At 42.2% G+C, this 26653-nt stretch overlaps 2 protein-coding genes across 7 annotated transcripts in view; both read left to right on the plus strand.

Moving 5' to 3' along the window:
- Positions 1-14008, plus strand: part of LOC125627091 (calcium/calmodulin-dependent protein kinase type IV) — a 45912-nt gene extending 31904 nt beyond the window's left edge. The window contains exons 6-11 of the mRNA XM_048830874.2: positions 1090-1180; positions 2895-2969; positions 4735-4810; positions 7610-7736; positions 9703-9855; positions 11387-14008. Of these exons, the coding sequence (XP_048686831.2) occupies positions 1090-1180; positions 2895-2969; positions 4735-4810; positions 7610-7736; positions 9703-9855; positions 11387-11668 (804 nt within the window). The 3' untranslated portion in view covers positions 11669-14008. The remainder of the gene's footprint in view (positions 1-1089; positions 1181-2894; positions 2970-4734; positions 4811-7609; positions 7737-9702; positions 9856-11386) is intronic.
- A 2304-nt stretch (positions 14009-16312) lies between these two features.
- Positions 16313-26653, plus strand: part of PWWP3A (PWWP domain containing 3A, DNA repair factor) — a 31080-nt gene continuing 20739 nt past the window's right edge. For 2 of the 6 annotated variants that reach the window (XM_048830791.2, XM_075123352.1), the window contains exons 1-5: positions 16359-16484; positions 18599-18708; positions 22330-22421; positions 23006-23076; positions 24681-25727. In XM_048830791.2, coding sequence (XP_048686748.2) covers positions 18652-18708; positions 22330-22421; positions 23006-23076; positions 24681-25727 — 1267 coding nt within the window. In that variant the 5' untranslated portion in view covers positions 16359-16484; positions 18599-18651. Of the gene's footprint in view, positions 16485-16520; positions 17275-17691; positions 17721-18598; positions 18709-22329; positions 22422-23005; positions 23077-24680; positions 25728-26653 lie in introns of those variants that run through there. The other 4 variants (XM_048830796.2, XM_048830793.2, XM_048830790.2 and 1 more) reach the window with 4 other exon arrangements.

Raw genomic sequence — 26653 nt, forward strand, 5'->3', positions numbered from 1 at the left:
CTCTCATACTCTGTTTAATACAAACTAAGCATTGTGGTAAGGAAATCTAAGTGCGTGTTTCGTGATTCTTCAAGACACAAATCTTCTTCTTTTGCAAAGTCTTCATGGGTTGATCTACTCAGTGAAGATGTTCTCTGTGGCCTCTTCTATACAAACTGATGAGCTGTGTCTGACTCAGACTGCAAAGTCACAACTGAGGCATTGGGCCGGATCCCGCCCTGGTGTAAACTGGCATAACTCCATTGACTTCAGTGGAGCTACACCAATTTACAGCAGCTGGAGATCTGGCTACTGTTTTCTGACATGTATTTTCTAAGGACTGAGTGCACTTAGTAATAACCAGGGTCCGTCACTTGGGGCAATCATCATACAATTTGCTAAGTCTCACGCTATTGATACAGCGTAGAGGCTACCGAACCGGTTATGCGCCTCCATGACATTTTATCCGAATCCAAGTCTGGCGTGTTCCGGGAAATCAGTCCTGCGAAGGACAAGTGTCCATTGATGCCGTCCAGCCTTCGGAGTTGAGGTCTTCCGCCGGGTCTTTTCCATCCTGCTTTCTTTGGGTCAGAGTCAAAGAGGGTTCGTGCAGGGAGGTTGATGAGCATTCGGAGTGATGACCACGCCATCGTAGAGAGCACTGGGTGACCGTTTGAGGGGGTTGGAAACCTGAGCTCGCCGTTCAACTTGAGTTCGTGCCATTTGATGTTATGAGTCATTCGGCGATGCTTCCTGGTCATACTATAAAGAGTGAACGGTGATTTGTAAGTAATTCACTTATAAATGGCAAATACCAGTAACGGTGCAATTACTCTGGCCAAAAACAAAGGGTCAGATACCCTTATTGACATTGAATGATACCTTATTCCTAGTCCCACGGATGTCAGTGGAATGAGACGTCACTTGTGGAGAAAGTTGCAACTCGATGTGAATAAAGGTATCAGAATCTGGCCCTGAGCAAACTCTCCAGGGTTTGGCTCAACGTAATTAATACTCTGAACGCTGCCGTATTACCAGTTATCATCCCTGCGTTTTGTCTGACCCTGAGTTGGCTTTTTCTCCCCCGCTTCGCATTCTCTGTCTCTCCAGTATTTGCATGAAAATGGAGTCGTCCACCGGGATCTGAAACCAGAGAATCTCCTGTATGCAGACCTTTCCCCAGATGCCCCTCTCAAAATTGGTACGTTTGGGGGGCGAGCAGCAGGGTTAGGGTTTCCTGTGCAAAGGCAGCTATCGTCTGCGGGGAGGGTCCCGTCCGACAGGGAGTGGGAATTTGGTTCTTGATTTCAGTGGGCTAGAGTAGACTATACTCTTTCAGCCTGCTGTGAGTAAGGGGGTGGTGTGGAGCTGCATTGTCCCAGGAGCAGATGAGAGAAAAAGGGTAGAATGGCCCCATTTACATCCATAGTGAAACTCCCATTGGGGCAGGATTTCACCCTAAATTGTGACTCAGTTCCTTCCCGGCTTTCCCCTTTACTCTAGGGAGGGAGGAAGTTACTTCCCCCTTTTCCTGGCTGGGACAGTAATAATTCAGTCTGGGATTCTCCAAGAGATTAGGAGTTATGCACTCACATCCCACCGAATTCGTAGCTCCCTTAAACGGAGGCTAGGATGTTCAAAGAAGCCTATCAGCTGAAATATGAAATCCCATGCTGGCTGTGGAGCATGCCATGGTACCATTGTCCCTTTGGCATGAGTGGTTAGCCAACAGTTGGGGCCTTGCTGGGTTGTTTACAGTAGGAGGGGAGATCAGTGCTATGAGTCGTGTCTATTCTTGGCTGTAATCTTATTTACAAAAAAATGCTCACACAGACCTGTCTCCCTGATCACAGTAGAAGCTAAGAGCAGGCAGTTTCCTTGCTCAGAAATCCCTGAGTCTGCCCCTCCAGTGAGCTCTGTGCCCAAGAATCTCCATCTCAGGGCCATGCTCACCAGTCTTCTCTTTCTCTCTCTCAGGAATTGTCTGCACTTGAAAGTTGTTTTGGATTAACCTCACTTTTTTGGGGGGATAAAGTGTCTTGTGTCTACATGCAAAAGATTTTCTTTAAAGACATCTGATGTTTCAACCCATGCTAATAAACCTACTGGGGAAACAAGTTTGCTGAGATCTGGGATGAGTTTTCCATCCCTGTCCTGAGTCCACACCTGGCAGTCCTCCCTCTGGATCCCACACTACTTGGCTGACTACCTGTGTCAACCAGTTTGCTGACCTGTGTGTCCTCTACTGCTCTGGGGTCACTTTGACTGGATAGCACCTCCCCATTTAAATTCTGGCTTATTAAAGCCAAATGAAGGTAGGGATGCAATGAGCTAAATGAATGGGAATTCTTCAGTTTGACCCCGGGTCCCAGAATTCCAGTGCCTTCTGGTAGCTATCCCGCAAGGTGCCGCGAGCCCAGCTGAGACGCGTGGGATGCCGGTCCAGGCTGCTGAGTGCTGATTTCAAAACAGCCCACCCCTGTGGAGACAAAGGGGAGCAGCGTAACCCAGGATAACAGGGCGGTGCAGATGTACTGTTTGCGCAACAGCTGTTCCGGGTCACTTCACGCGGATAAACACTCCCCAAACCAACTTCCAAGTATGGACGAGCCCTCGTACGCACAGGTTGCAAAACCCGTGTGGTAGCTGGGGCAACCAGGGCAACCCCTATTAGCTCATCTGTTGAGGAGTGGCTGGGCAGTTTGGTGCCCCACGTGGTAGCCTCCAGCGTCTGCAGCTGTTCTGCCTCATAAAGGGGCTGAATTGCTCCTTCCACTGAAAGAAGGCCGCTGGGCACGCCCAGTTGGCTTTAACAAGGGCTGTGATTGTCTAGGATCAAAGACCCGACCCGGAGGGCAGCCACCGGGCACCTGTCAGTGTAACAGTCCTTTTCCTGCCCATCTGTTCCCTTACAGGTGATTTTGGATTGTCCAAGATAGTGGATGAGCAGGACACCATGAAGACTGTTTGTGGTACTCCAGGATATTGCGGTAAGGGGGTGAGCACGTAGGAATCGCTTAGTGGGGAGCTTGGGGAGGTGGGAGTGGAGGGGGAGAATCACACAGGGTTTGTTCATGTTAGCAGCGTGTATCTTAGGAATGTATCTTTGCATATTATGATAGAAACCCCTAAGGGTTTGTCTTCATTGCACAGGGGGTTTGGGCAAACCCCCACTACTGACCACACAGAAAAACCCCTGACCTGGAGGTGCTTTAAGACCAGGGTATTTTACCCCTCTTGGGAGGGGAGGGGGAGATTACAGCCTGGGCTCTGCTGTAATTCAGGCTAGAACCCACCCACTTTGCAGTTAGGATGCAGACAAAATCGGTGTCTCTCGTGCCTTCCCCCAGTTCTCCCTGGGGAGGGCAGACAAGTTTTCCCACAATTAGCACAGTGGACTGGGAATGAATCACAGAACATCTCGGTGCAAAGAACCAGGGGTTACACTCCAGGCACACACTGATGAGATCAGGGACAGTGAGGACATAGTAACGTGGCTGGGGCTGTGTTGTGGGGACACTCAGACCTGGGGTAGGCTAGCCCAGCTGCTCAGATGCAGCTGCTGATCACCTAGGTTAACTCTGCAGTGAAGACATGCCCTAAGAATTGCAATTCAGCTGTGTTAAAGGGACTCTCGTAATATCTTGAACTCTAAAGACAGGGAGAATATTTTACAGTCTAGTTTTCAGGGCAGGTTCCCTTGTGGGTAAAGCACAGGATTGGGACTCAGTAGACCTGGAGTCTCTTCCCTAATCTGTCACAGACTTGTTCAAGTCACTTCATCTTTCTGTGTCTCAGTTTCCCATATCTCTATTATGGTTGTAAACTGCCTTGAAATCTTCAGCTGACAATGTGCTATAGAAGTGTGAATTTTATTTGTAGGGTTTATTTAAAACGTTGCTGTTCAAGCCACTTATTGCCTCTTTGCGTCTTACTGATCTTAGTCCACAAGATCTAGATGATTCTGCTTTTCTATATAACCAGTTTTTAATCTGCTTCATTTTTGGTTCATCCTGTACATTGTCTAGAAAGATGCTGTCTTATCCGTGTTCTAACCTCTGCAAGGGAATATTTAAATCCCAACAGCAAATCATATTTTTCATTGACACTTATTTTTTAATTCCTTGAACCAATTCTCTTCATATTAGGGTTATAAAAGATCCTTAAAACCTGAGTTTGGGGCCTAAATTACTTGCTGTGGTCCCTTTAACGGAAGTGGCTTGAAACAGGAAGTTAGCTCAAAAAGTGAGATTTCGGTACACTTGTCACTGCTTTGAGTTGGTAAAGGCACAATGTAAACATGACATTGCTTTGGAATTTTCATCTGCAATATTTAGCAGCTGATAAAACACCTATTAAGTACAGCATACTGACCCATTCCTGTGAGAGACATTAACACATGGCTGTTTGACTCTAGAGTAACCCTATTGCTCTATGGCATTGCTCTGGTGAAGGGAGAGAAGTACAGTGGTTAGAGCTCTGGCCTGGGACTCAGGAGACGTGGGTGTAATTCCCTTCTCTGCCACAGACTTCTACTATGTGGTCCTGGGCAAGTCTCATAGCCTCTTTGTGCCTCAGTTCCCTATCTGTAAAATGGGGATAACAGCACTCTCCTGCCCCACCTGGGGAGCTGTGAAGCACTCAGGTGCTGTGGTGATGGGAGCCATATAAATACTCTTGATAGCAGAATTTGATCCTCAGGGTGTTGACAGATGCCTCCTGCTGGAATATTTTAACTGTGAATTATGCTTTCAGCGCCTGAAATTCTCCATGGCTCTCCATATGGACCCGAAGTGGATATGTGGTCTGTGGGTGTCATAACATATATACTGTGAGTAATGCTGAAAATCTCTGACATTTCACGCCCCCTCATCCTGGCTGCTTTTTCCAACCATTGTCCCTAAGCAGAGAAGCACTGACTCATCTTAACTCCCTCTGCAAACATGTCTGGTGTTTTCACCAATCTGCTCCTGGGCCTACCACGCAGCTCATGCTAATTACACGTCTAGTCCATGCAACCCTTACAAGAATGAGGACTTACATGACGACTCCCGCTAACGACAACAGGACTCAGGGTTGGCAATCTAAACCCTTAGCATCTACCAAGTGAGGATGGGTGGACAATCTTTATGCTCACTGGGCTAGATTTTAACCCCTTAGTCACAGCAGTGAGCAATTAACTCTACCAAGTTGTCTCATTGGCCAGGATCTTCAAAGGTACGTAGATACCTCCCTTCCATTGGGAATTAGGCACCTCAATACCTTTGAACATCTGGACCATTGACTTAACTTGTGGGAGCGTTCTCACTGGTTTGAGAAAAGGGCTCACAATCTGGCCCTTTGTTTGCAGGACATAAAAACAAGTCATACTTAGAAGAGGGAGAGAGAAATATATATGGCTTATTGAGAGATGGCTGTCTTTGTTTTACAGTATATCATAATTTGTTACCAGGGTCTTTGATCACGAATATCTGATTTTCTAAAAGCCTTCAATCATCCAATTTCTTTTTCAAGCCTCTTTCTGCTGTAAGTGGCTCGGACCTCTTTATTTTCGGAGCGGTGGCTACACCCAATAATACAGATTCCGCTACTGGAACCCTTTTTTAAAAAAATGTCAATTACTGGCCAACTTTGAATTGATGGGGCCCTGCAGGCATGTTGTAAACACAGCTGGAGAAAGCAGATATTTTCTGACTGGCTGAACTTCAGAGTACAGACAGTAAGTGCCAGCTGATAAATAAGCTTCCATCACTGGATGGATGAAGACTTGAACAGTCCCTACTGCTATCATCTGCTATTAGCTGAGTACCAGGTGTGTTTTTTAAAAAACAGCTTTAGTTAGTTAACTTCTTATTACCGCCCCAAGAGGATTTCTCTCTCATTAGTGTATTCTACGAGTATCTGAGTCTTTTTAAAACTTCGAACCCTAGACAGTTATATGCTACCACACTTATTCACAATGAGTAGAACTTTACTTTGCTACTAGTCTCACTGAAATCAGTGGCCTGGATTCTGTTACTCCAAAGTAAGAGGATGAGAGAGAGAACGAATCACGTGTGACAATGTTAGGGCTTATGTACATGTGGAAACTGATCATCGTAGCTATTTGGAAGGACTATACCACAGTTGCTACCCATGTGGACACTCTGTTCCAGAATAAAAGTTACTCCACTTAAAAAAGAATCTGGAATAGCTATGTTGGTCAGTTTCCCCCATGTAGACACAACATTGGTCAGATCACTTAATGCATGACTGGTAGGCGCTTGGAGGGTAACATTTTACATCCACTTTACACTCACTATGCTCTGATGTAGATGACAGCATAAGGTACACGACAACTGAGAATTGGGACCACTTTTTCGGTTAAAAATGTTCCTTGGACAAGTTCAGATTTGTTGCCACAGTATAAATCCAGAGTAGCTCCGCTGACTGGAGTAGAATTGTCCTAATTTGCACTGGTGTAACTGAGCTGCAACATTTTATCCACCTCTCTCCAAAATGATCACCGAAATATTGTGAGCAAGTCACAGGTGTTCAGTAGCTCTTGCCCTGTTTGGAATGTATTACGGTATTATTGGCCATGAATTTACATGCTTGCAAAACTAACAGGTGCTCAGCAAGAGGCAGAAGCTCTCTTGATTGTTCTTATCGATTCCTTTCATTGTGCCATATGCTAAAGTGCAGCATGACTCATAGAAATTACAGGTGGGGGAAAAGCCCTATAAAGTAATCCAGTCCATCCGCCATGGCAAATGCAAGATTGTTCCCTCCCAGATGTGCTCCCGTGTTTTGTCCACTATCGTTGTCAACGTTCCGGGTAATAGTGCTTCCAGCCCAGATTCACAAAGGATTTTGGGTTCCTAATTTCCGTTGAATTCAGTGGAATTCCTTTGTGGATATAGGCTTCCACCATTTTTTTCAACTGCTCCACAGCGTTACAACTGTATAAGTAGGGGCATAGCGAGCAGATCGAGGGACGTGATCGTTCCCCTCTATTCAACATTGGTGAGGCCTCATCTGGAGTACTGTGTCCAGTTTTGGGCCCCACACTTCAAGAAGGATGTGGATAAATTGGAGAGAGTCCAGCGAAGGGCAACAAAAATGATTAGGGGTCTGGAACACATGAGTTATGAGGAGAGGCTGAGGGAGCTGGGATTGTTTAGCCTGCAGAAGAGAAGAATGAGGGGGGATTTGATAGCTGCTTTCAACTACCTGAAAGGGGGTTCCAAAGAGGATGGCTCTAGACTGTTCTCAATGGTAGCAGATGACAGAACGAGGAGTAATGGTCTCAAGCTGCAGTGGGGGAGGTTTAGATTGGATATTAGGAAAAACTTTTTCACTAAGAGGGTGGTGAAACACTGGAATGCGTTACCTAGGGAGGTGGTAGAATCTCCTTCCTTAGAGGTTTTTAAGGTCAGGCTTGACAAAGCCCTGGCTGGGATGATTTAACTGGGAATTGGTCCTGCTTCGAGCAGGGGGTTGGACTAGATGACCTTCTGGGGTCCCTTCCAACCCTTATATTCTATGATTCTATGATTCTATGATAACTCTTACTGGCAGAAATTGTCCCCTGCTGCTTGTATGTAGCCTCAAATTCCCTTTTCTTAATTTTATTCCACTGTGTTTTCAGGCTTTGTGGGTTTGAACCATTTTTTGATCCAAGAGGGGACCAGTACATGTACAGCAGGATACTGAACTGTGACTATGAGTTTGTTTCCCCTTGGTGGGATGAAGTCTCCCTCAATGCCAAGGACTTGGTAAGTTACCCAAGGCCACAGATGTAGATGTCATGACGTGGAAGAAATTATGACCTAGGTATTGTAGGTAACATGGGGGGATAGCTTGGCTTCTTGTCAGGGAAGAATTTTGTAAGGCTAGGTTTATACCAGAAACTTTTACTGGTAGAATAGTGTCGCTTCAGAGTGTGATTTTATTTATTTATTTTATTTTATTTTGTGTGTGTGACTTTTCTATACTGTAGCCCATAGGGCTAGCTTAGCCTTTAGTATATTCAGCTGTAATGCAAGGAACATACAGACCTGTGTCCTGGAAGACATTAGCTTAAGCAAGTTCCCATCAGTATAGTAGGCCTGTGACTCATAGATAAATGGCCTGACAGTCACCCTTAGATTTGGGGAAGTAGGAATAGCTTGCTCAACAGCAGGAGTTGGAACCTAACTGTACCATCCCACTGCACAAATACTGAAGTGATACTGGGCTTGGATGTTTTAGGATAGCATTGTTGGCAGATGTTTAACCACAAATTTTCTTGAGCAATAAGTGAGATGTATGATAATGAGTTAAATGGCATTACTATGTATGCATATGTTAACCTATAGGATAAGTGCACCCCAGGTATTACCAGGGTGAGGAAGTTAGATTTGGACATGAGCATTAAACTGAACCTTCATGATCGTGCGCTGGCCCTATAATAGGGCAAACCACCAGGTGCAGGGGGTTAGCCTTCCATCATTGGACCCTTCCGCTCTATTGTTATCTGCCACCAATCTTAGGCATTGAGGACCACTGGACTCGGTCGGCATGCCAGAGACAGGGCTGGCCCTTTGTCTCTTACCATCAGGTCCTCAAGGAAGGGTGCAAGTATGCAAGTCTAAGAGCATATGCAAAGAATTATACCACAGATATTCCCCAATACTATTCCATTCCCCAATGTTATTAATATCTCTTTTACGTGGTTTGGAGCTTTTCTGGCTTTATTATTGATCTTAATAAAAATCACTATGACTGTGCTTTTGCCCTCAGTCTAAGTGTCCTTGCCATACACCCTGAGGTTCCCTATGAGATATTGAACTCAGTGGTTTCAGTTCTGTGTAGCCTGATTTTGGGACAATAGCCCCCTTACCCTCAGCCGGTCCTATCCACGGCTCTGCTATTCACTTGTTGTGAGACCTTGCACAAATCTCTCTGTGCCCCATCTGCAAAATGAGGGGGGCGATGCTTTGTTAAACATATTGAGATCTCTGGGTGAAACGCTCTCTATTATGTTATAGTTGTTATTCAATAATAATAATATTTAATAATAATACAAACCAGATTTGCAGAGCAATCCTTCTGAAGTGCAATATTGAAGTACTAATGTCTTGAAAAGTACATAAGTGACTCCATTTAGCAGTCTTTCCACTCTCACAAAGTACAATTGATAGCCAAAAGGAAAGACAAAAATGGATGAGCCTTATGAAATAACAGTAAAAGATGACAGAAATCAATCTAAAGTTAAAACTCTCACTGTTTCCAGCAACAAAATATAAATTAAAACCATTCAGATCAGCAGTATCTATGAATCATTATCATCCACCATCAACTGATAATATTAAAATGCTTTACGATCAATCCATTTGTAAAAAATACAGGATTTGCCAAACCAAAACAGACTAATGGTCCATCTTAATTTTCTTTCCTGTGTCTGGCCCCAATTCAGGAAAGCACCAAGCATGTGATTTGTGAATTGGGGCCTCTGACAGTGCTCAGTGCTTTATAGGAAGACCTAAACTGTTCCTATGATATGCTTACTTTTGCTATACTCTACAATGGGATAAATTCTTCTTGGCTCATGCTGGTGTTCATTCTGTGCCCTACAGCAAGAAGATGCATGCCCTTGTAATTGCACTCCCTATCACTGGACTGCGGATGACATTAATGATAAATTTCCAGTTCCTTTTGAACAAACATATTTAAACTTACTTGTTTGAAATCTGGCTACAGGTTCAAAAACTGGTAGTCTTGGACCCACAGAAGAGGCTAACAGTACATCAAGCACTGGAACACCCCTGGGTCACGGGCAAAGCAGCTAAATTTGCTCATATGGATAGCACACAAAAGAAACTGCAAGAGTTTAATGCCCGGCGGAAACTGAAGGTAACGTTATAGAGCCTTGCTGTTAATCATTCTGGAATATTTCTTATTTCCCTTCTACATAGACTGTACAAATGGTCACTGCTAACCAGATCTGCTATCGTCAGCTCTTCAGAATGCAGTGGTTTTAGTTAAGAAACACTTGAGATTTGTCTACACTTTCAAGCTGATGTGGATTACGATAGGGTATGAATATGCAGCCCAAGAGCTATTCCAGAATAACTCCACATGTAGACAAACATTAATTAAAATGTTACAGTTTGGTGGGGGACTGGTTGGCTCAGGGAACTGGTAAAAGGATATGAAGCTTTTTGCGCCCAAAGCTATGTTTCCACTGCAAAAACCAGGGCTGTTGTTACATCGTTAGCTATCACAGCGTAAAATTCTGGTGGGGACCAGGCACAGGTAGTGCCTTGATGTGGCTAGTTGGAATAAACCCCAGGTGAGGGGTCCAGTGTTTGGCCTCTGCTAGCTACGCTGAGCTAAAACCTGCCTGTGCTCTGTCTTCACTGGGATTTTACGTTGCAATGGCTAACATGGTGTGAAAACACACCTTTTTGGACTCTGGAGACATAGCCTATGGCATCACTTCAAATCTGTCTCAAAGTCATTGCAAGCTGGTGTCTCTTTGGTGGCCTGTGTGAAACAAACCAGAAGTCTCAGTCCAGCCCTAGTGGATGGATGTTGCCACAACAATAATTGGCCCCCTTGTTAGCCCAGATACCAAGGAATGAATGGCCCATTGAAACTGATCTCTTTCTTCTGGAGGGGAGGGGTATGTCTCCAAATCTGGACTTACACTGGGGAAACTGATACTGACCATGTTCCATCTGTTCTATACAGACTGAAGTCCTCTGTCTACCCAGGGATGTCGCTCCAGAACCTTTCTCTGACACTGAATTCACTCTAGGAATTCAAATGAACAGTTTACTTTTTTAAAACCACTTTTACTAATGAAAACGTTGTAAATCTTTTCATTGTATTTATTTTTATTACTTACAGATGCACATTAGGGCCTCAATCCTGCGAAGATTCATGCTTGTAACATTACCCAAATGGGTAGTCCAAATTGACTTTGAACTTACATACGCATTACGTTTTGCAGGGTTGGGGCCTAGGGATACACTTCAATACAATATAAAATACGCTTGATTGGAAAATGTTAATACAATTAAACTAAAAGAAATCACTCCGGTTGGCCTAATATGATTTGATTTCTTGTAAGAATACATTGGTCTCTGATCTAAGCTATTCATTATCCTTTCTTAGAACCAAGAAGCATAGCACATATGGAAATATATATATTTTTATTTCCATTTCCATGTGACTTTGTCTCTTCATCCCACTGGCCCTATCGAAGAACCAAGGTTATTTTGTCGAGGGCTTTTTATTTTATCAGCACAGGCCTGGGAACCATTACAGCCATTTTTTGTAGCATCAGAGTGTTTCTGAACTTACATCCAAGTAGCAAATCTCTGAAATGCATCCTTGCACCACTGCTGTTCATTTACTCCTCATGTTTGTTTTTAAATAGGCTGCAATGAAAGCTGTAGTCGCTTCTAGCCGTCTAGGTAACCACGGGCATCATGACAGCTCCAGAAATGGACGTACTCACGAAGGTACCAAAGAATCTTGCCTGGCCCAGGCAGCTGAGAACTCCCGTCTCCAAGACAATCCTGATAGCTCTTCCATGCCCAGCCACCTCGAATCCAGTGCAACAGGTCCCTCGGCAAAGGCAGGGAACCTGGAAGCTTTCCAAAGTGATTGCCCTGCAGCTCCCAAGGTTGTGTTTAATGGGGCCAGCTGTGAAAGTTAATGTTATAAATATGACTGCTGGCTCTTAACAACTTTAACTAAACAATATCCCACGACTCTTGGCCACAGCCATATGGAGAGGAGTAGGCAGAGGGATACCCAGTAAAGGGAGGAGCATCTGGGAAATTATTGGAAACTGGGACTCTGAATAATACATAGCATGTAGTAGGTGTGCTTTGATAAGCACTTGGTCTCTCATGTGATGCATCCTTATTTAATGTCCTGTATCTAGTACAATTGTAACTGGTGGCTGTGTATGTGGGTGTCTATATGGACCAACCTAGCAAACCAAAGTTGGCAAGTTGGACTTCCAACAAACCATTCATGGCCACCTTGTCTATGGCATATGAAAGAGGAGCAAACAGCAGATATGGGCATTTTTACCTTCCCTACAAAAGAAATTATGTTATCTTCATGACTTGTTTTGTAATTTAATGTAAATAATCCTCTTAGATTCACGGTCTTCCCTCATTAAATATACCTATGTTCTCTCTATTATTATCATTGTTAAATCTTCAAGGTCCAACCGTGGGATATTTTAGTTAGGGTTGGCAGACACATCTGGACCTAGACATTTGATGCCATTCAAAGAAATAGTGCTTGCCCTGTTTAATTTGTGCTTCAATTACACTCCAGTTTCAGTTGCTTTTAAGAAGTTCAGTCTTGTGCTACAGACAACAATGCAGATCACATGGTTCTTAACAGCAGAGGCCATTGGCTATTCCAACCTTTGCATTTGCTTTCTAAGCCACAATTTACACAATTAATTCTAATGATGAACAACGTAAATATTTCGACTGAGCATCCTAAAACTTTGTTTGTAACAGGCAAGAAGTGCTGTTGTTTCTGGGTATCTTGCGTTGAAGACAATGTCTTTGTGCAGCATAATGTTGTTTTGGGTTTTTTAAGGTTATTGAAATCAATTGATAGAGTATTTGGGAAAAATCCCAGTTAGCTTTTTTTGGCGCAATTATCACTGTACTGCTGGATAACCATTCAGAGGCATCAAGTCAGTGAAAAGCAATTTTAGAAATACTGTATGTAACCTGTTTGGGACTATGAGCTGTCATTCAGTCAGATCGCTCCCTATAGATCCAGTCTCAAAACTTGTAAACTGGCATAGCTCCATTTAAGTTAATGGAGCTACACTGATTTACACCACTAAGGAGCTGGCCCAATGTGTGCAACAATGGGCTCCTGGCAGAAAATCTCAACTGAAAGAGATTGAAATTGTAAATAAGGTTCATTTTTGATACTTTGTATGTACAGTTCGGAATCTGATAACTAAGGGCTCACAAATAAAACTTACATTTACATTTAGCCTAAGCATTTAGTGTTGCTGATGCAAAATCTAAAAGGGGACAGAGAGCAAGTCAGAACTATAAAACAGTCAAATGATTTTCAGATTTATTCACAGCACAAGTAGAAATTGGAAAGATTATACATAAGGGTTTATAAGGGAATTTTTTTGATGTGAAACAAAAAATGTAGTGGGGAGAGATTAAGTCCAAGAGTTTTACTGATTGGAAAAGTATACTAGTTCTAGGCTAGAGAAGTACTCCTCTAATTAACTTTTATTTCTTAGATGGGATATGATTAATGCAGACCATATTGTTAAGGTGAGATCAATGATGGAATCTGAAAGGACAACAGGGCTTTTTTTTAATGCATGTAGGGCTTGATTTCACAGAGTGCTGAACACGCTGGCTCTGATCTTGCAAAACTCTTCAGATTAAATCATCTCCTCATCAAAGTCAATGGGAGTTTTGCCATTGATTTTAGTGGGGTCAGGACTTCACCTTTAAATGTTGCTTTGCTTAATTGGACTTCAATGGGGCCACAAATGCTTAAAGTTAAGCACAAGCTTAAATGTTTTACAGATTAAGACCAGAGTGCCTAGTGCACCCTGAAGGCTCAAGCATTCACGGCAACATAGCCCATAAAGCTTAGGGTCCAAGCCAGTAAATTGCTAAATAACTGCTGGGTTGACTTCAATGGCAGTTGAGGACGCTCTTTATTTTGCAGGATGAACTACAAAAAAAAAATTGATAGGCTGAGAACACTGAATAACAAGGGATATTGCAACAATAGAAGGAATCCGAGGGAAAATACGACGCAAAAAAAAAAAAAATTTGTCATTTCAAAAAAGAATTATTCTGTAAATAATGATAGTTTAAAGGTAGAGAAAAATGTACTCCCTGGAATAAACCTAACTAGAACGTACAGCTTTGATCTGTAGATATGTGTTTTAATAATAATTTACTAATTCAATTAAGTGTTAACATTTTCAGTGTTATCGGTATTTATAAAAGTATCAATAAATATTAATCATTACAACACATGGATGGATCCTTTGTGTTTACTGTTGAGCTGTCAGTCAGAGGGGAAGGTTAGGGGATTGTGTTGCTCATCTGATAGGGACAAATAATTCTCAGCTGATCTCGTTTTTACATGGTTGCCTGAATCCACCTTCACATAACTGACTTTCAGGCTTCAGGAAACTGAATACTATATCTAGGGCCTAGGTTTTTAAGGGCTTCTCTTGCCTGGCTTCTGTTTGACTAGAAGATAAAGGGACAAGATTCTTAGCCTAATTTTCCTTTACATGAAGGCTCCTTAGTGTAATAAGAATCTGCCCTTCCAAGTAGGCCATCTATTGTCTAAGTGGACCAAGTTAAGCCTGAAAAGTATAGTCAAGGTCCAGACGAAAGAGAAAATAATAATAAAAATAACAATAATGATAACAAGTAAATAAAAAGATTTGGGGGTCTGTTAAAAATGTCTGGTGGTCTGGGTCCACCTATTGACTACCCCTGTTCTAGGCTGTCATCCTGTTGAGACTGCCCTAAAATGTATGACTTTAGGCCCAGACCTGAAGAAGAGCCCTATGTAAGCTTGAAAGCTTGCCTCTTTCACCAATAGAAGTTGGTCCAGTAAGAGAGATTACCTCACCCATCTTGTCTCTCTAATATCTGGAGACCAGCAGAGCTATAACACCACTCCACTGACTTAGGCTTGACAAAGCAATGGCTCCCTAGGCTATCTTTTGTTTGTTTTTTTCATAGTATAACGCACTTATAGATTTCTATTAAATCCCACTGCTGGATGGAGTGAACATTCTGAACTCTTTAAATGCAGGTTTATAAACCACTCATCCACTCCAAGGTTACCTCTGCTGGAATTAGAGCATGCCTAGTGAGTTCAGACATTAAACTGTTTAGGAACTCACAACGAAAACAAACAACCAATAAAACAAAAACAGTGTAAACGTCAAAGGCCCATGGCCTTTTGTTTTTCCCGGAGTGTCTCAAACTAAAATAGAGCAACACACACAAACTCACTCACGCCTCCCTCTGCCCCACTTGACTTGTTTGGTAGTTGGCTCTGATTGATGCTTTTGAGGATTGTAAAAGATATTTTTCCAAAACTGGGAATAAAGAAAGTGGATTCTATGAAGATTGCAAAGGATGTAGTTAAGTAGAAAAAGTACTAGCTCAAGTTCCGGCTGGGGCATGATTACACAATGCAAGCCTAAGGGTTGGTTAGTGGGTTGGGCCCTTGTGGCTGCTCTCAGCAAGGGTAGCCTGGACTTCTGGCTATAGTCTGTTACTGACTAGAGCTAGTCAGGAAAATGTTGATTTGTCTAACCTGAAATGTTCTGTGGGAACGTATTGGGTTTGATGCACTTCCGATAAACAAGAAGCAGAATTCTGATGGAATCCTGCCAGCTTGCCTGGAGAGCTTGGGCTTCCAAGGTCTGCAACTCCAGGGCACCCCCACTACATAGACTGCCACTGGGTCAAGGACCCCAGGGATTCCAAGCTCCCTGACATGGAGCTGGTGGCCTGGAAGTCCTGGGATGGGTTTCCAGGATCACTGGGGCAGTCTGCATGTCAGAGCTGTTTCCCAGCCAGGGACCCTGGAAAAGCCTGGCTGAAATTGACATGATTCTTGTCCCTTTCCTGGCCCCCCACCTCAATGGTGAAAAAAAAAAAAGACCAATCTAGTCAGTTTCATGAGTCTATGGAGGGGGAGGCATGAAACTGACCAGGATTGTGCAGGTTTCATGAGTCTATGGGGGGGGGGAGGAAAGGCATGAAACTGACCAGGAGTGTGTCCATTTCATGAGTCTATGGGGAGGAGGCTGAAACTGACCAGGATTGTGCAGGTTTCATGAATCTGGGGGGAGGAAAGGCATGAAATTGACAAGAATTGTGTCAGTTTCATGAGACTTCCCTGGGGAGGCATGAAACTGACCAGGAGAGTGTCCAGTTCAATCAGCTGTCAGGATCCCCACAGCATATTTCCTTGGGTCAGGTCGCGACACGCGGAGCTCAGGGCCTCAGGTTTCTACGTCACCTCATGATGTCACCACAGCACCCAACCCCCACGCCAGGGCCACCCCGTGATAACGCCTGAAGCGGTTGCCTCACGACCCGGCGTGCTGACAGCCCGCATCACTCACGTCACCCCCTTGGCGGACCCATCCCCCCTCCAAGCCTCGTGCCGGTGGGGAGGGGCGGAGGCCGCCTTCTGATTGGCCGCCCGCGCTCCCCCGCCCCCTGGCCCGCTTGCGCGAGGCTGACAAAGTTACAACTTGTGCGCATGAGCGGGAGTTACGGCGGCCGCCTGGGCGGCGCGCGGTGGGCGGGGCCGGGCCTGGCGCGCGGAGCCGCCGTTGGGGCGGAGCCAGGTCGAGGCTGGGTATGGCGGAAGGGGCCGGGAGGGCCGGGTCCTGCTCTTGTGTACGCGCGGTGAGCGAAGGGGGCGGGGCTGGGTCTCCTCTGACTGGGCGGCTGCGTGCGTAGCGCTCTGAGGTAACGGGGGGGCTGCGCGTGCGGGTTGGTCATCGGGGGGTTCCCCAGGTTCGGGGGTGGCGCTTGGGCTCTCCCCTTAGCATGGGATCTCCTGGTAGCTCAGACAGCTCAGCCCTCCTCGGGGGGGGGCCTGTACACCCCCATTCTCCCCCCCCCACCCGCGGGGTCTCCCTCCCAATAGGGGGCTCCTGAGGAATTGGGGGCTGGGACCCTTCTGTGGGGCGGGTGGCTCAAACTACTCAGCTCTCCTCAGAGGGGGCGCGTGGGACCCCCCCCCGTTGGGTTCCTCACCCCCTTGCCCTGACCCACACAAGGGCGATCTCGGGGGGGGGGGTGCCCCTCTTCCCGTTAAGAGGGGGCTGGGCTCTGTGTACAAGACAGACCAGCCCTTTCTCTCCAGGGGTGTGTGTGTGAGACTTTAAAGGGCCCCCCTCTTGTTTTCTCCCCCCCACCATAGCCCCTCCCTGAGCTGTGGGACTTTTGCCTCTGCGCCCACTTTTCCACGGTAGTTTTTGTGGGGTGGGTTGGCACTTGGGGGCGGAGCGGGGACTGCTGCACTTGAGCAGGCTGGCCTCTCTCTTCTGTCTTGGAACTTGTGATTGCTCAAGTTTTTGGGGTCCCAGATACTGTCCTGGTCCCTCTTTTTGCACGAGCCCATCTGCCGCTGATGAGGTATACTTTTGTTGACTGGTAGAACAAACCTTTTTCTGGGACGTCGCCCACTGCAGGTTTTTGGAGTGAGTTCAATTTAGCTTGAGTACAACAAAACTGAAGTAAGCTGAATAAACTAGTAAGTGGGCATGTATTGATCTTTCTGAGCTAGGGACTAAAGTGGACCGTTCTGGGAACTAAACGTAGAGTAGTATTTCTGCACTAACATCACTTATGTAGCAATTATAATTTATACCTTTATGATGTTTTTAGTATTCTTGCTAAAACAAAGTTATTTATTGAGCACTAGCAATGTGTCTGTGTTTGAGAGGTAGGAAATGGGATGTAATCTGTATTCAAAGTACAAAATTGTCTGAAGAAATGCAAAATATAAGGGAGGAAAAAAGTTATTTGTAAATATATCATATTGCAATCATAAATGTTTGTCCTAATGCAAACAAGGTGACAAGTATGGTCTCTTTTAAGTACTGTATTTAAATGTAAAAATTATACTTTACTTTTCACTTAACCTTTCATATGTAGGACCAAACAACAAGACTTCATGTAAATTAAGTCTTCAGCCTTGTAAGTACATGAAGCTTTTTTGGAATATGTATGTAATTCATCGAATTTTTCAGGTCTCTAACAAACATGTAAAACATTCAGAATCTGAAAAATTCACGTTCTCTAAATAAGCCTCAAAAAGGGTAGCCAAGTTTGGGATAAGTTACAGGATGTGACAATTCACCTAGATAAACCTGGGAAGCGCTTACTTTGCAATGCTATAATTAGACTGTTTGGGTATTTTGTAGAAACATTGGCAAAGAGTCCTGTGGCACCTTATAGACTAACAGATGTATTGGAGCATCTGACGAAGTGGGGATTCTTTCACCCACGAAAGCTTATGCTCCAATACGTCTGTTAGTCTATAAGGTGCCACAGGACTCTTTGCCGCTTTTACAGATCCAGACTAACATGGCTCCCCCTCTGATACTGTAGAAACACTGGTTATCTGAATTTGGTAAAAATTGAATATTTTATCCTTTCCAACTAGCTCAGCGGGCAAAGTAGACGGGTACGTTAGTCCCCTCTGGCATGCACTGGACTGCGATGATAACTGAATATCATTATTTTATTCTCATCTGCAGGTTCACTTTATTCACTAATTTCTCAATACAACAGGACCACTCTAGCAGCCTGAAACACATTGGTGGTGTGTTGCACTAGACTAGAATGATTTTCACTTTGTGCATTAATATTAATAGCTATCCTTGATAATGCTGGGATGTGTATGTACAAAACAATATGGGAGAAATTAACAGAAATTTATAATATTAAATAAGCAATAATTATGTAGTATTAAATTGTTTTGAGATATTGCATAACTCTTATTTCATAAGGTAAATTGAGTTGTTAAAAGACTGTTACACTTAGAGATCCATGTAATATCATTTTTGTTTCAGAATACACTGAGCCTGGCAGTAGTTACCTTGCTTATCCTACATGAAACACAGTCATGACCGATCAAGAATATATCCTGTGCAAATGGAAGAACCGTCTATGGCCAGCAAAGGTGAGAGCATTATGGTACCATTTAAATAGGTATAGGAATGAGGAGAAACTTTTTGGAGGTTTTCTCCCACCCTCTTCAAGATATCAGGAAAAGGTAGGGAGTGTGGGAGAGGGATGCGTCATGTGATATGTACTCAAAAGCCAAGCAACTTATTCTATTTGAAATTTCCTATTTGGAGACAACACCAGAAATGAATTACCTAGGCCAAAAAAATTGGAATTATTGACAGGGACAAATCTTATTTAGAAATTATGATTTCCAAGTAAACATGAGGTTGATGATTTGTGTTTTGGTAGCATCTAGGAACTTCAGTCCTGGACTAATGTATATGGACCCATTGTATTAGATGATGCACAAACAGAGCCTCCTGCTCCACACAACTTACAATCTAAGTATAAAATGAGAACAGATGGATACAGACAGATGGGGGCATACAAGGAAGCAACAAGACAGTATCTGTCCACATGATAGGCAGTGATCTTAGCACACCAGCAGCCTACCTGTTGTCAGCTTTTTTTTTTCCTCACAACAAAAGAGAGTTTTGAAGGAAAATGAATTAGTTTTGCAAATATTTATAGGGAGCTTCTCCCAAGCATGAGGGGAAGCGTCAGCAGAAGCGTGAAGGTGCTTGTTTGAAAATTTAGCAAATGGGCGATGGAAATTGGCCTCATGGGCCAAGCAGAGGCGGGAGTCTACTTTAATACTGAATGAGAGATGGCAGGTAGAGTGGGGATAGATCAGGACAGACTTTGAAATGAAAAAAAGTAGTTTGTTTGATATGATGGCAAAGAGGCAACTAGGGAAGTGTTTCTAGTTAAGAGTTGCTTAGACTGTCAGCAGATTTGTCTTGAATGTTTGCCAGAGGCTTTTAATCTGGATGGCAAGGAGTTGAAGCCAAATGTAAGCTTTAATAGATAAGATAGAAGGTTTCCCTGCTTATTGTGGAGATGCAGCCTTATTCCCTGTCATACTTTTAAAAAATCCTTTTATTGAGGGAAGATAACTTTTATATTAACCTAACGTAAAGTCAGTAACGTCTGCTTGATGTAAAGTATCACTTTACTTTCCACTTCCCAGCTTAAACAACTGATACTTTTGTGTCAGTTCATTTTGTTAAATGTATTCATAAGCGTGTTCCCAGTTTAATTCTCCAACTCTTCTCCTTAGTTTCTTATCATTCCTGGGAGGTAGCTTAACACAAGATAAGGATGTACTTATCTGTGCCATGTTCTTCATTCCTGTTATTTCCTTTATAATTTGTCTGTCTTTTCCTCAACTCCTTTTCACTTCCTTTGCATAATTTTTTCCAGTACGTTAGCCTCCTTTATACTAATTTTTCACTGACTGTTCCCTGTTTCTTCTGCAAGGCAACAAGAAAGAGCATTACTCACCCAAAACATTGTACTTGCTATTTTGAAACACAAGCCACATGGACTAGAGGGGGTTCTTAATGGAAAAGGTCCCTTGTGCACAGTTATGTTTTTATTGTAAGATGCTTGTTTTGTTAGTAAACTAGGAGTTTTGTAATTTGAATTTATTTAGGAGATTTCAATTACCATAAAAGTATCGTAATATGAATTTACAAATAATGTTTTATATTTCCTAGTGCAAATGGGTAGCTTTTTTTAGGAAAACTAGAGATCTTTATTGGTTCCCTGTATTTTAGTAGATTTGGATATAACAATAAGAAGGGTACTCATCAAATATATCGTTCTTAACTTATATTCAACAAGAGAGATCTTAATTTGTTCCAAGCATAGTTAATCTACTTTGCTGTGTGTTTGCTCCTGTTATATCAAGTTTTGCAGGAACTGTGTATGTGCCAAAATAAAGACACTAAGATGCCACCAGAGTGAACGTGATTTAAATACCAACATAAATCCAAAATTTGTTTTGCACGTTGTCTATTTAAAGTTTCATTGGACATAAGCAAGGGTAGGGGGAAAGGAATAACAGCACTATTACATTAGCAACCGTATTCTGTGAAATGGTTTCTTTTATTCACAAGATGCTCCAGAGCTATTCACTTTAGTTTTCATTCAACAGCATGAAGCAAAACAAAATGAGATTTGGGACAATCTGGTAGAGAAGTTGGCACCATGAATATAGAGCACACCTTTTGTGTTGATCTGCTTCAGAAAAGATCAGACTAAAATAATGTAACACAATATTCTAAATCATCAAAGAAAGCAAGTACATTTATTGATGTTCTTAAACTCAGTTAGTTTCATTGGCCAATCCAAGTCTCTTGCATTTCCATGAGTTAGTTGTGGGAGGGCAATTTTCTCCGTGGCATAGCTAAAATTTCTTTCCATGCTGACATAAACACATACTATTTTTGTTTGAAAATGTTTCAGATTCCCTAGGCAGGTTGGAAAGCAAATTGGTTGTCTATTTTCAGGTCAGCAAGTGTGAGAAATAACAAGAATAGAAAAACGTCTTCGGAGTAGAAACATGAATATCTGTGGCCTTTTGGCTCTGTTAAAGGTTATATCCTGCTAGGGGACAGACTTGATTGAATAGAATCTCTTCTATCTCCGTCTTGTGTACAATTAGTTTTCTTAAAATAGCCTCTTACAACAATCATGGAATGTTTGTTTCCATGGAGTGATATGGCATCTTCTAATCAATTGTGACTTTTTTACAGCAGATCCAAGTAAATATATAAACTTTAGACACAAATCAGATGTCAAGAATTATAACATTCATAAACCAGTCGGAGAACACTTCAATCTCTCTGGTCACTCGATTTCAGACCTAAAGGTCACAATATTACAACAAAAAGACTTAAAAAACAGACTCCAACAAGAGACTGCTGAATTGGAATTAATTTGCAAACTGGATACAATTAACTTAGGCTTGAATAGAGACTGGGAGTGGATGGGTCATTACACAAAGTAAAACTATTTCCCCATGTTTATTTCCTACCGCCCCCCCCACCCCCACTGCTCCTCTGACGTTCCTGTTAACTGCTGGAAATGGCCCACCTTGATTATCACTACAAAAGGTTCTCTCCCCCCCCCCCCCCCCGCTGGTAATAGCTCATCTTAAGTGATCACTCTCCTAACAGTGTGTATGATAACACCCATTTTTTCATGTTCTGTGTGTATATAAATCTCCTCACTGTATTTTCCACTGAATGCATCCGATGAATTGAGCTGTAGCTCACAAAAGCTTATGCTCAAATAAATTGGTTAGTCTCTAAGGTGCCACTAGTACTCCTTTTCTTTTTGCGAATACAGACTAACACGGCTGCTACTCTGAAACCTTAAAAAAACAGTTACAGGCAATGTTGCATGTTTTGACTAAAAGCTAACATTGATATTGTGGTACTTTCCAAGGCTTCAGGGACGTCAGTGTGCATAGGTAGTACTGTTCCATTAATAGTTTGATATGCAAATAATGTTATAAAAAATTATGTGATGAGGGGGAATACTTAATGTTAAGATGGATTCCATTGCATATCCCATATCCGATATAGCTAGGATGAGGCTCTTCCTTACAGCATAGCTTTCTGAGTTTCTCCTCGTGCCTTCATTTGGGATGCATGCTGTATGCCATCTTTACTCTTATGAACATTGTGTGCATGGCTGTAAAAATTATACTTCCTTCTTCATTTAGGTTTTATACAAAATCAGAACTTCCAGAAGACCAATTGTTTCTAAAGCAAAAGCAGCCTCTTTCAAAGTTGAAATACTCGGTCTGGAAGAACAGTTAAGTACCCTTGTCATTAATCATCTTATATTTAAGAATGCAAATGTATGGCAAACATACTGTAATCATTGGTTCTTGAAGCTGTCTCTAAAACAAGATTAATTGATTTCTGAAGTGTCTTGTTGGCTAACCAGAATTTTGTCCGTTTTTAAATGCATAAAATCTTATGACTGTTGAATTGTACTAACATGCCATTCTTAAACTGTTCTAGGTTTTGATTTGAAACCTGTTTCATGGTCATTAAAAATAGCAAACCCTCCTTGTATTTCAGAAGGCAAAAGATAAAATTTCTTTTTGATTACTGTACTTCAGTATAGTATCGTGTAATCATTGAAATATTTTAGATAGTGGACTTGATATATTCCACCTTACCAGTCAACCTCTTGATTTTATTATTGGCCATGCAGTCCACACTAACCAGCAAGTTGCAATGTTTTTCTGTCAATATGACAGTTGATTTCTGCTATTCAAAATTCTGAGGAAGAGGTATTGATTTCTTATTGCCTAAAGAAAACGAGACTTCTAAAACAATTTCATGTCATTACCAATTTAAGACTCAAGGACAATTTTACTGTATTTTCAGGACTAATGTGAACTGTACGGACACGGAGCCTTTGAAGGAGGAGCGCATAAAAGTCATTGCCTCTGAATTAGGTGGGATACTTTAAAGTTTTTAATGCTTTACATGGGTGGTAGAAAAGGAAGAAATGGGTGGGTGAATATCTAAATACCTGACTCATTCATTTCCCTGGGAGGCTTCCAAAAACAGTCTCCATGTGGATACATGAAACATCACAAACAACTACCTCTGATGCTCCCCAAATATGCCATCTCTGTAATGTGATACCAATCTGTACTCTGAGGAGTGACTTCTGTGCAAGCCATGTAACAGTTATTTTTTAAGAAAAGCTTATTTAGTAGTAAGATGGTCACCTATAGATCTCTAAACTCCCATGTTTAAATTATTTGTAATTTGGAAACGGTGTGTGAAGCAACACAGATATGGAAACTTTATTCTTACAGGCATGAGGACAAATGGGAGTCAGCAGGTCTTGAGTTCTGATTATGGCTCTGCCACTGATTTGCTATGTTGCCTTGGGCAAAGCTGCTTCATTTTTCTGTCTCCAGGCTCCATGTCGGGAAAAGATGTCTCCTAGCTGAAGAAGTTCAGGCCAGATGTACGCTAAAAACTTGTTGCCAGCTTAGCTATGTTGGTCAGGGGTCTGATGAGGTGTGACTGATGTTGCTCTGCTGCCAAAAGCCCCTACCGTAGATGCAGTTTTTGCTGGTATACCTTATTTTGTTAGGAGGGGTGGTATAAGTTTTATACTGGAAAAAGTTTTCCCAGTATGAATTGCATCCACGCAAGAGTGCTTTGCTGCTGTAGTATACCAGTATCACTATACCGGCAAATCCTTGCAAGTGTTGACCTGGCTTCAGTCTATTTATCCAAGAGAAGTTTTGAGGTGATTTGATCACAGTCTACCAATACCTGTATGGGGAAGAGACTTCTGACAGTAAAGGGCACTTTAGTATAGCAGGAAAAGGCATAATTGGATCCAGTGGTTGGAAGCTGAAACTAGACAAATTCAGATACGAAATAAGGTGCACATTTTTAACAGCGAGTGTAATTCACCATTGGAACACCTTACCTAGGGATGTTGTGGAGTCTTCATAATCTGAAGTCTTTAAATCAGGACTGGGTATCTTTAGGAAAGAGATGCTATAAAGTTTAATCAGAAGTTATGGCCCTGATGCACAGTTTACTGAGCAAGGTTCTTTGGCCTTTGTTACGCAGGAGATCAGACTAGAAGATTGTAATGGTCTCTACTGGCCTTAATGCCTGTGAATCATTTTCCTTATGGGTTTCCAGCTTGCTTCATTTAGTTGGCATCTCAAATCTGCTTGTGGAAAATGGTCTGATGACCATTTTGGTAGCAGTTTAGTTATATGCTCTTTTATTCAATTTTGCTTTTCCTTCCCCTGTGCTAGGCTTTCCGTGCTGCACCGTCGGAGACATAACAGAGAATCTTTGCCAGGATGTGTTTTTAACCTGTACAAGTCTATTTCAAATTTGTAATCCAAGAAACATGAGCTTTTTTGTTCGCATTTACTTACTGTCTTCCTTTAAAATTAATGGTGCTTTTTGCCATGCATTCTGTGATGCACTGTGCAAGAGGTACTATAAAAACAGTACATCATGTTTTTAATACACAAAGGAAAAGTTGTCATAACTTCTTGCATGCCTCTTTCAACAGACCAGAGGAATAAACCTAGTCATGCTGTGGAAGAACTGAAGTATCGCAAGGCTCTTAAAATCGCTCTAGATATTTTGAGTGCCTCTCCAAAACAAGTAAGGCCTTCAGTTGAGGGACGAACTACTCGATCAGCCCAGAAAGAAAAGAAAATAAGAACTTCATTATCTCCTCCTGTGACTAGGTGTCCAATATCTCCCCCAAAAATAGAATTGGAAGGGGGTGAGACCTTGAAGAAAAAAAGGGAACAAAAGACACCCAGCCCACAAACTGATACAAAAAAAACCAAACAAAAATGTCGGCTCAGTTCCAAGGAGACAGCTAAAACGTGTGGAAATGGAAGAAAATCTTCAGTATCTAAATCTGGCGACTTTTCTAGCACGTGGAGGTCAGAAGGTCAGCATTGCAAGACATCTAAATCAAAAGTAAAAACATTAACTAAACAGAAAAAAGTAAAATCCAAATTGTTGCCAAAGTCGAAAACAGGAAAAAGCTCATCACTTTTGCTAAAAGAGAATGAGAAAAGTAAGAAAGGAAGAAAGAGACCAAGAGATGCAGGCGAACCCTCATCTCTTAGCACTAAATTTCCAGATGATTCAGAACATGTTTTTGTTAGAGAGAGTACCCCAGTATCTCCTTTCTGCAATTCTACTATGTTAATATCTGCTGGAACAAGGCCAAATGTTAGGGGTCTGCCCAAAAAGAGATTTCTGGATTTTTCTATTACGAGTACCTCACCTGAATTAGAGAGTAACATCAGTGAAGAGAGAGACGCTCCTGCAAGGAAATATAAAATGTTAGATGGGAGCAAAAAGCCTGTGAATTCAAAGTGTGCTAGCTGGAAACAAAGGACTACTGCAGTTTCACCTCTGCACAGAAAAGGGGGATGCATAAGTTGCTATGAACCTTTATCTGGGGCTTCTAAACACAAAAAATATTCTGATAGCCCTCTTTCTGAGCTTAAAAAAGAGGAGAATAAGGATACTTCACATAGTCCTGTGAATAAAGCTAAAAACTGTCAGCTGCCTGATTTTGATGAAGACGAAGAAGGTAGAGTATTTCATTGGGGGAACTAGGACTTTTATGTCATTTGATTTTCAAATATTGCTTATCTATTTTTGTGGGAAGTTGCAATATCTTGGGGAAGGGATTCTCTGAATACTCATTTTATACTAAAGTCCATTATGGCCAGTCCCTCTGACTTTATCTTTAAAAAAAAAAAAAAGTTTCCCTGAAATTTAAATGTGGAAACTGTTCAGTCATATTGGCTAGAAGGAAGAAATTTGGGAAATTTCTGTTTGGGAAATTTCAGAATTGCTCAGTGAGATGGACAGTTCAACAGTTTCTGCATTCCAATAATGCTTTGGGTTGAGAGTTACGATACAGAACAATTTACCAGTACTAGATGTGATTTACTAAATTTTATTTTTGTTGTTTGTTAAACTCTTCATTTAGGAAGTTTTTACAAATCCTATTCATGTAAATATCCGATACAATAATCATTACAACAGTGAGCTTTTGTTTAGAGAAACATTATACAGTGGTATAATCATTGGCTCTCTCTACTAACAAGATGTTAGTGTGGGGGGACAATGAGCATCTTTACAGTACCCATAACATATCATTTCCGCTTTACTAAATGTTTTAACTTTTTGTGCACTGTCAGATAATTATCTGCCTATTTTGCAGTTCAATGTTACTAAGAAATATAGTGGAAACTTGCAAACCTTCCATTAATTGGTAGGATTTTTCCTGCTCTTCAGCATTCTAATAATTGATAAGTTTCTTAGCGCACTTTTTAGGGGTTCTGGTTCCTTCGCTGAACAGTTCACGTGAAAATTGCACAAGCTTATATTTTAATGCCTTGTTGATTCCTCTTGTAATTCTCCAGTGTTAATTCTTGGCTTCAGTCTCCTTCATCGTTTGACCTTGGCTTGATGTTTTACTACTTGAATATCTACAATTTCTACATCCAT

Source organism: Caretta caretta, chromosome 25 (genome assembly GCF_965140235.1).
Source record: "Caretta caretta isolate rCarCar2 chromosome 25, rCarCar1.hap1, whole genome shotgun sequence".
In the NCBI taxonomy this organism is placed as follows: domain Eukaryota; kingdom Metazoa; phylum Chordata; order Testudines; family Cheloniidae; genus Caretta; species Caretta caretta.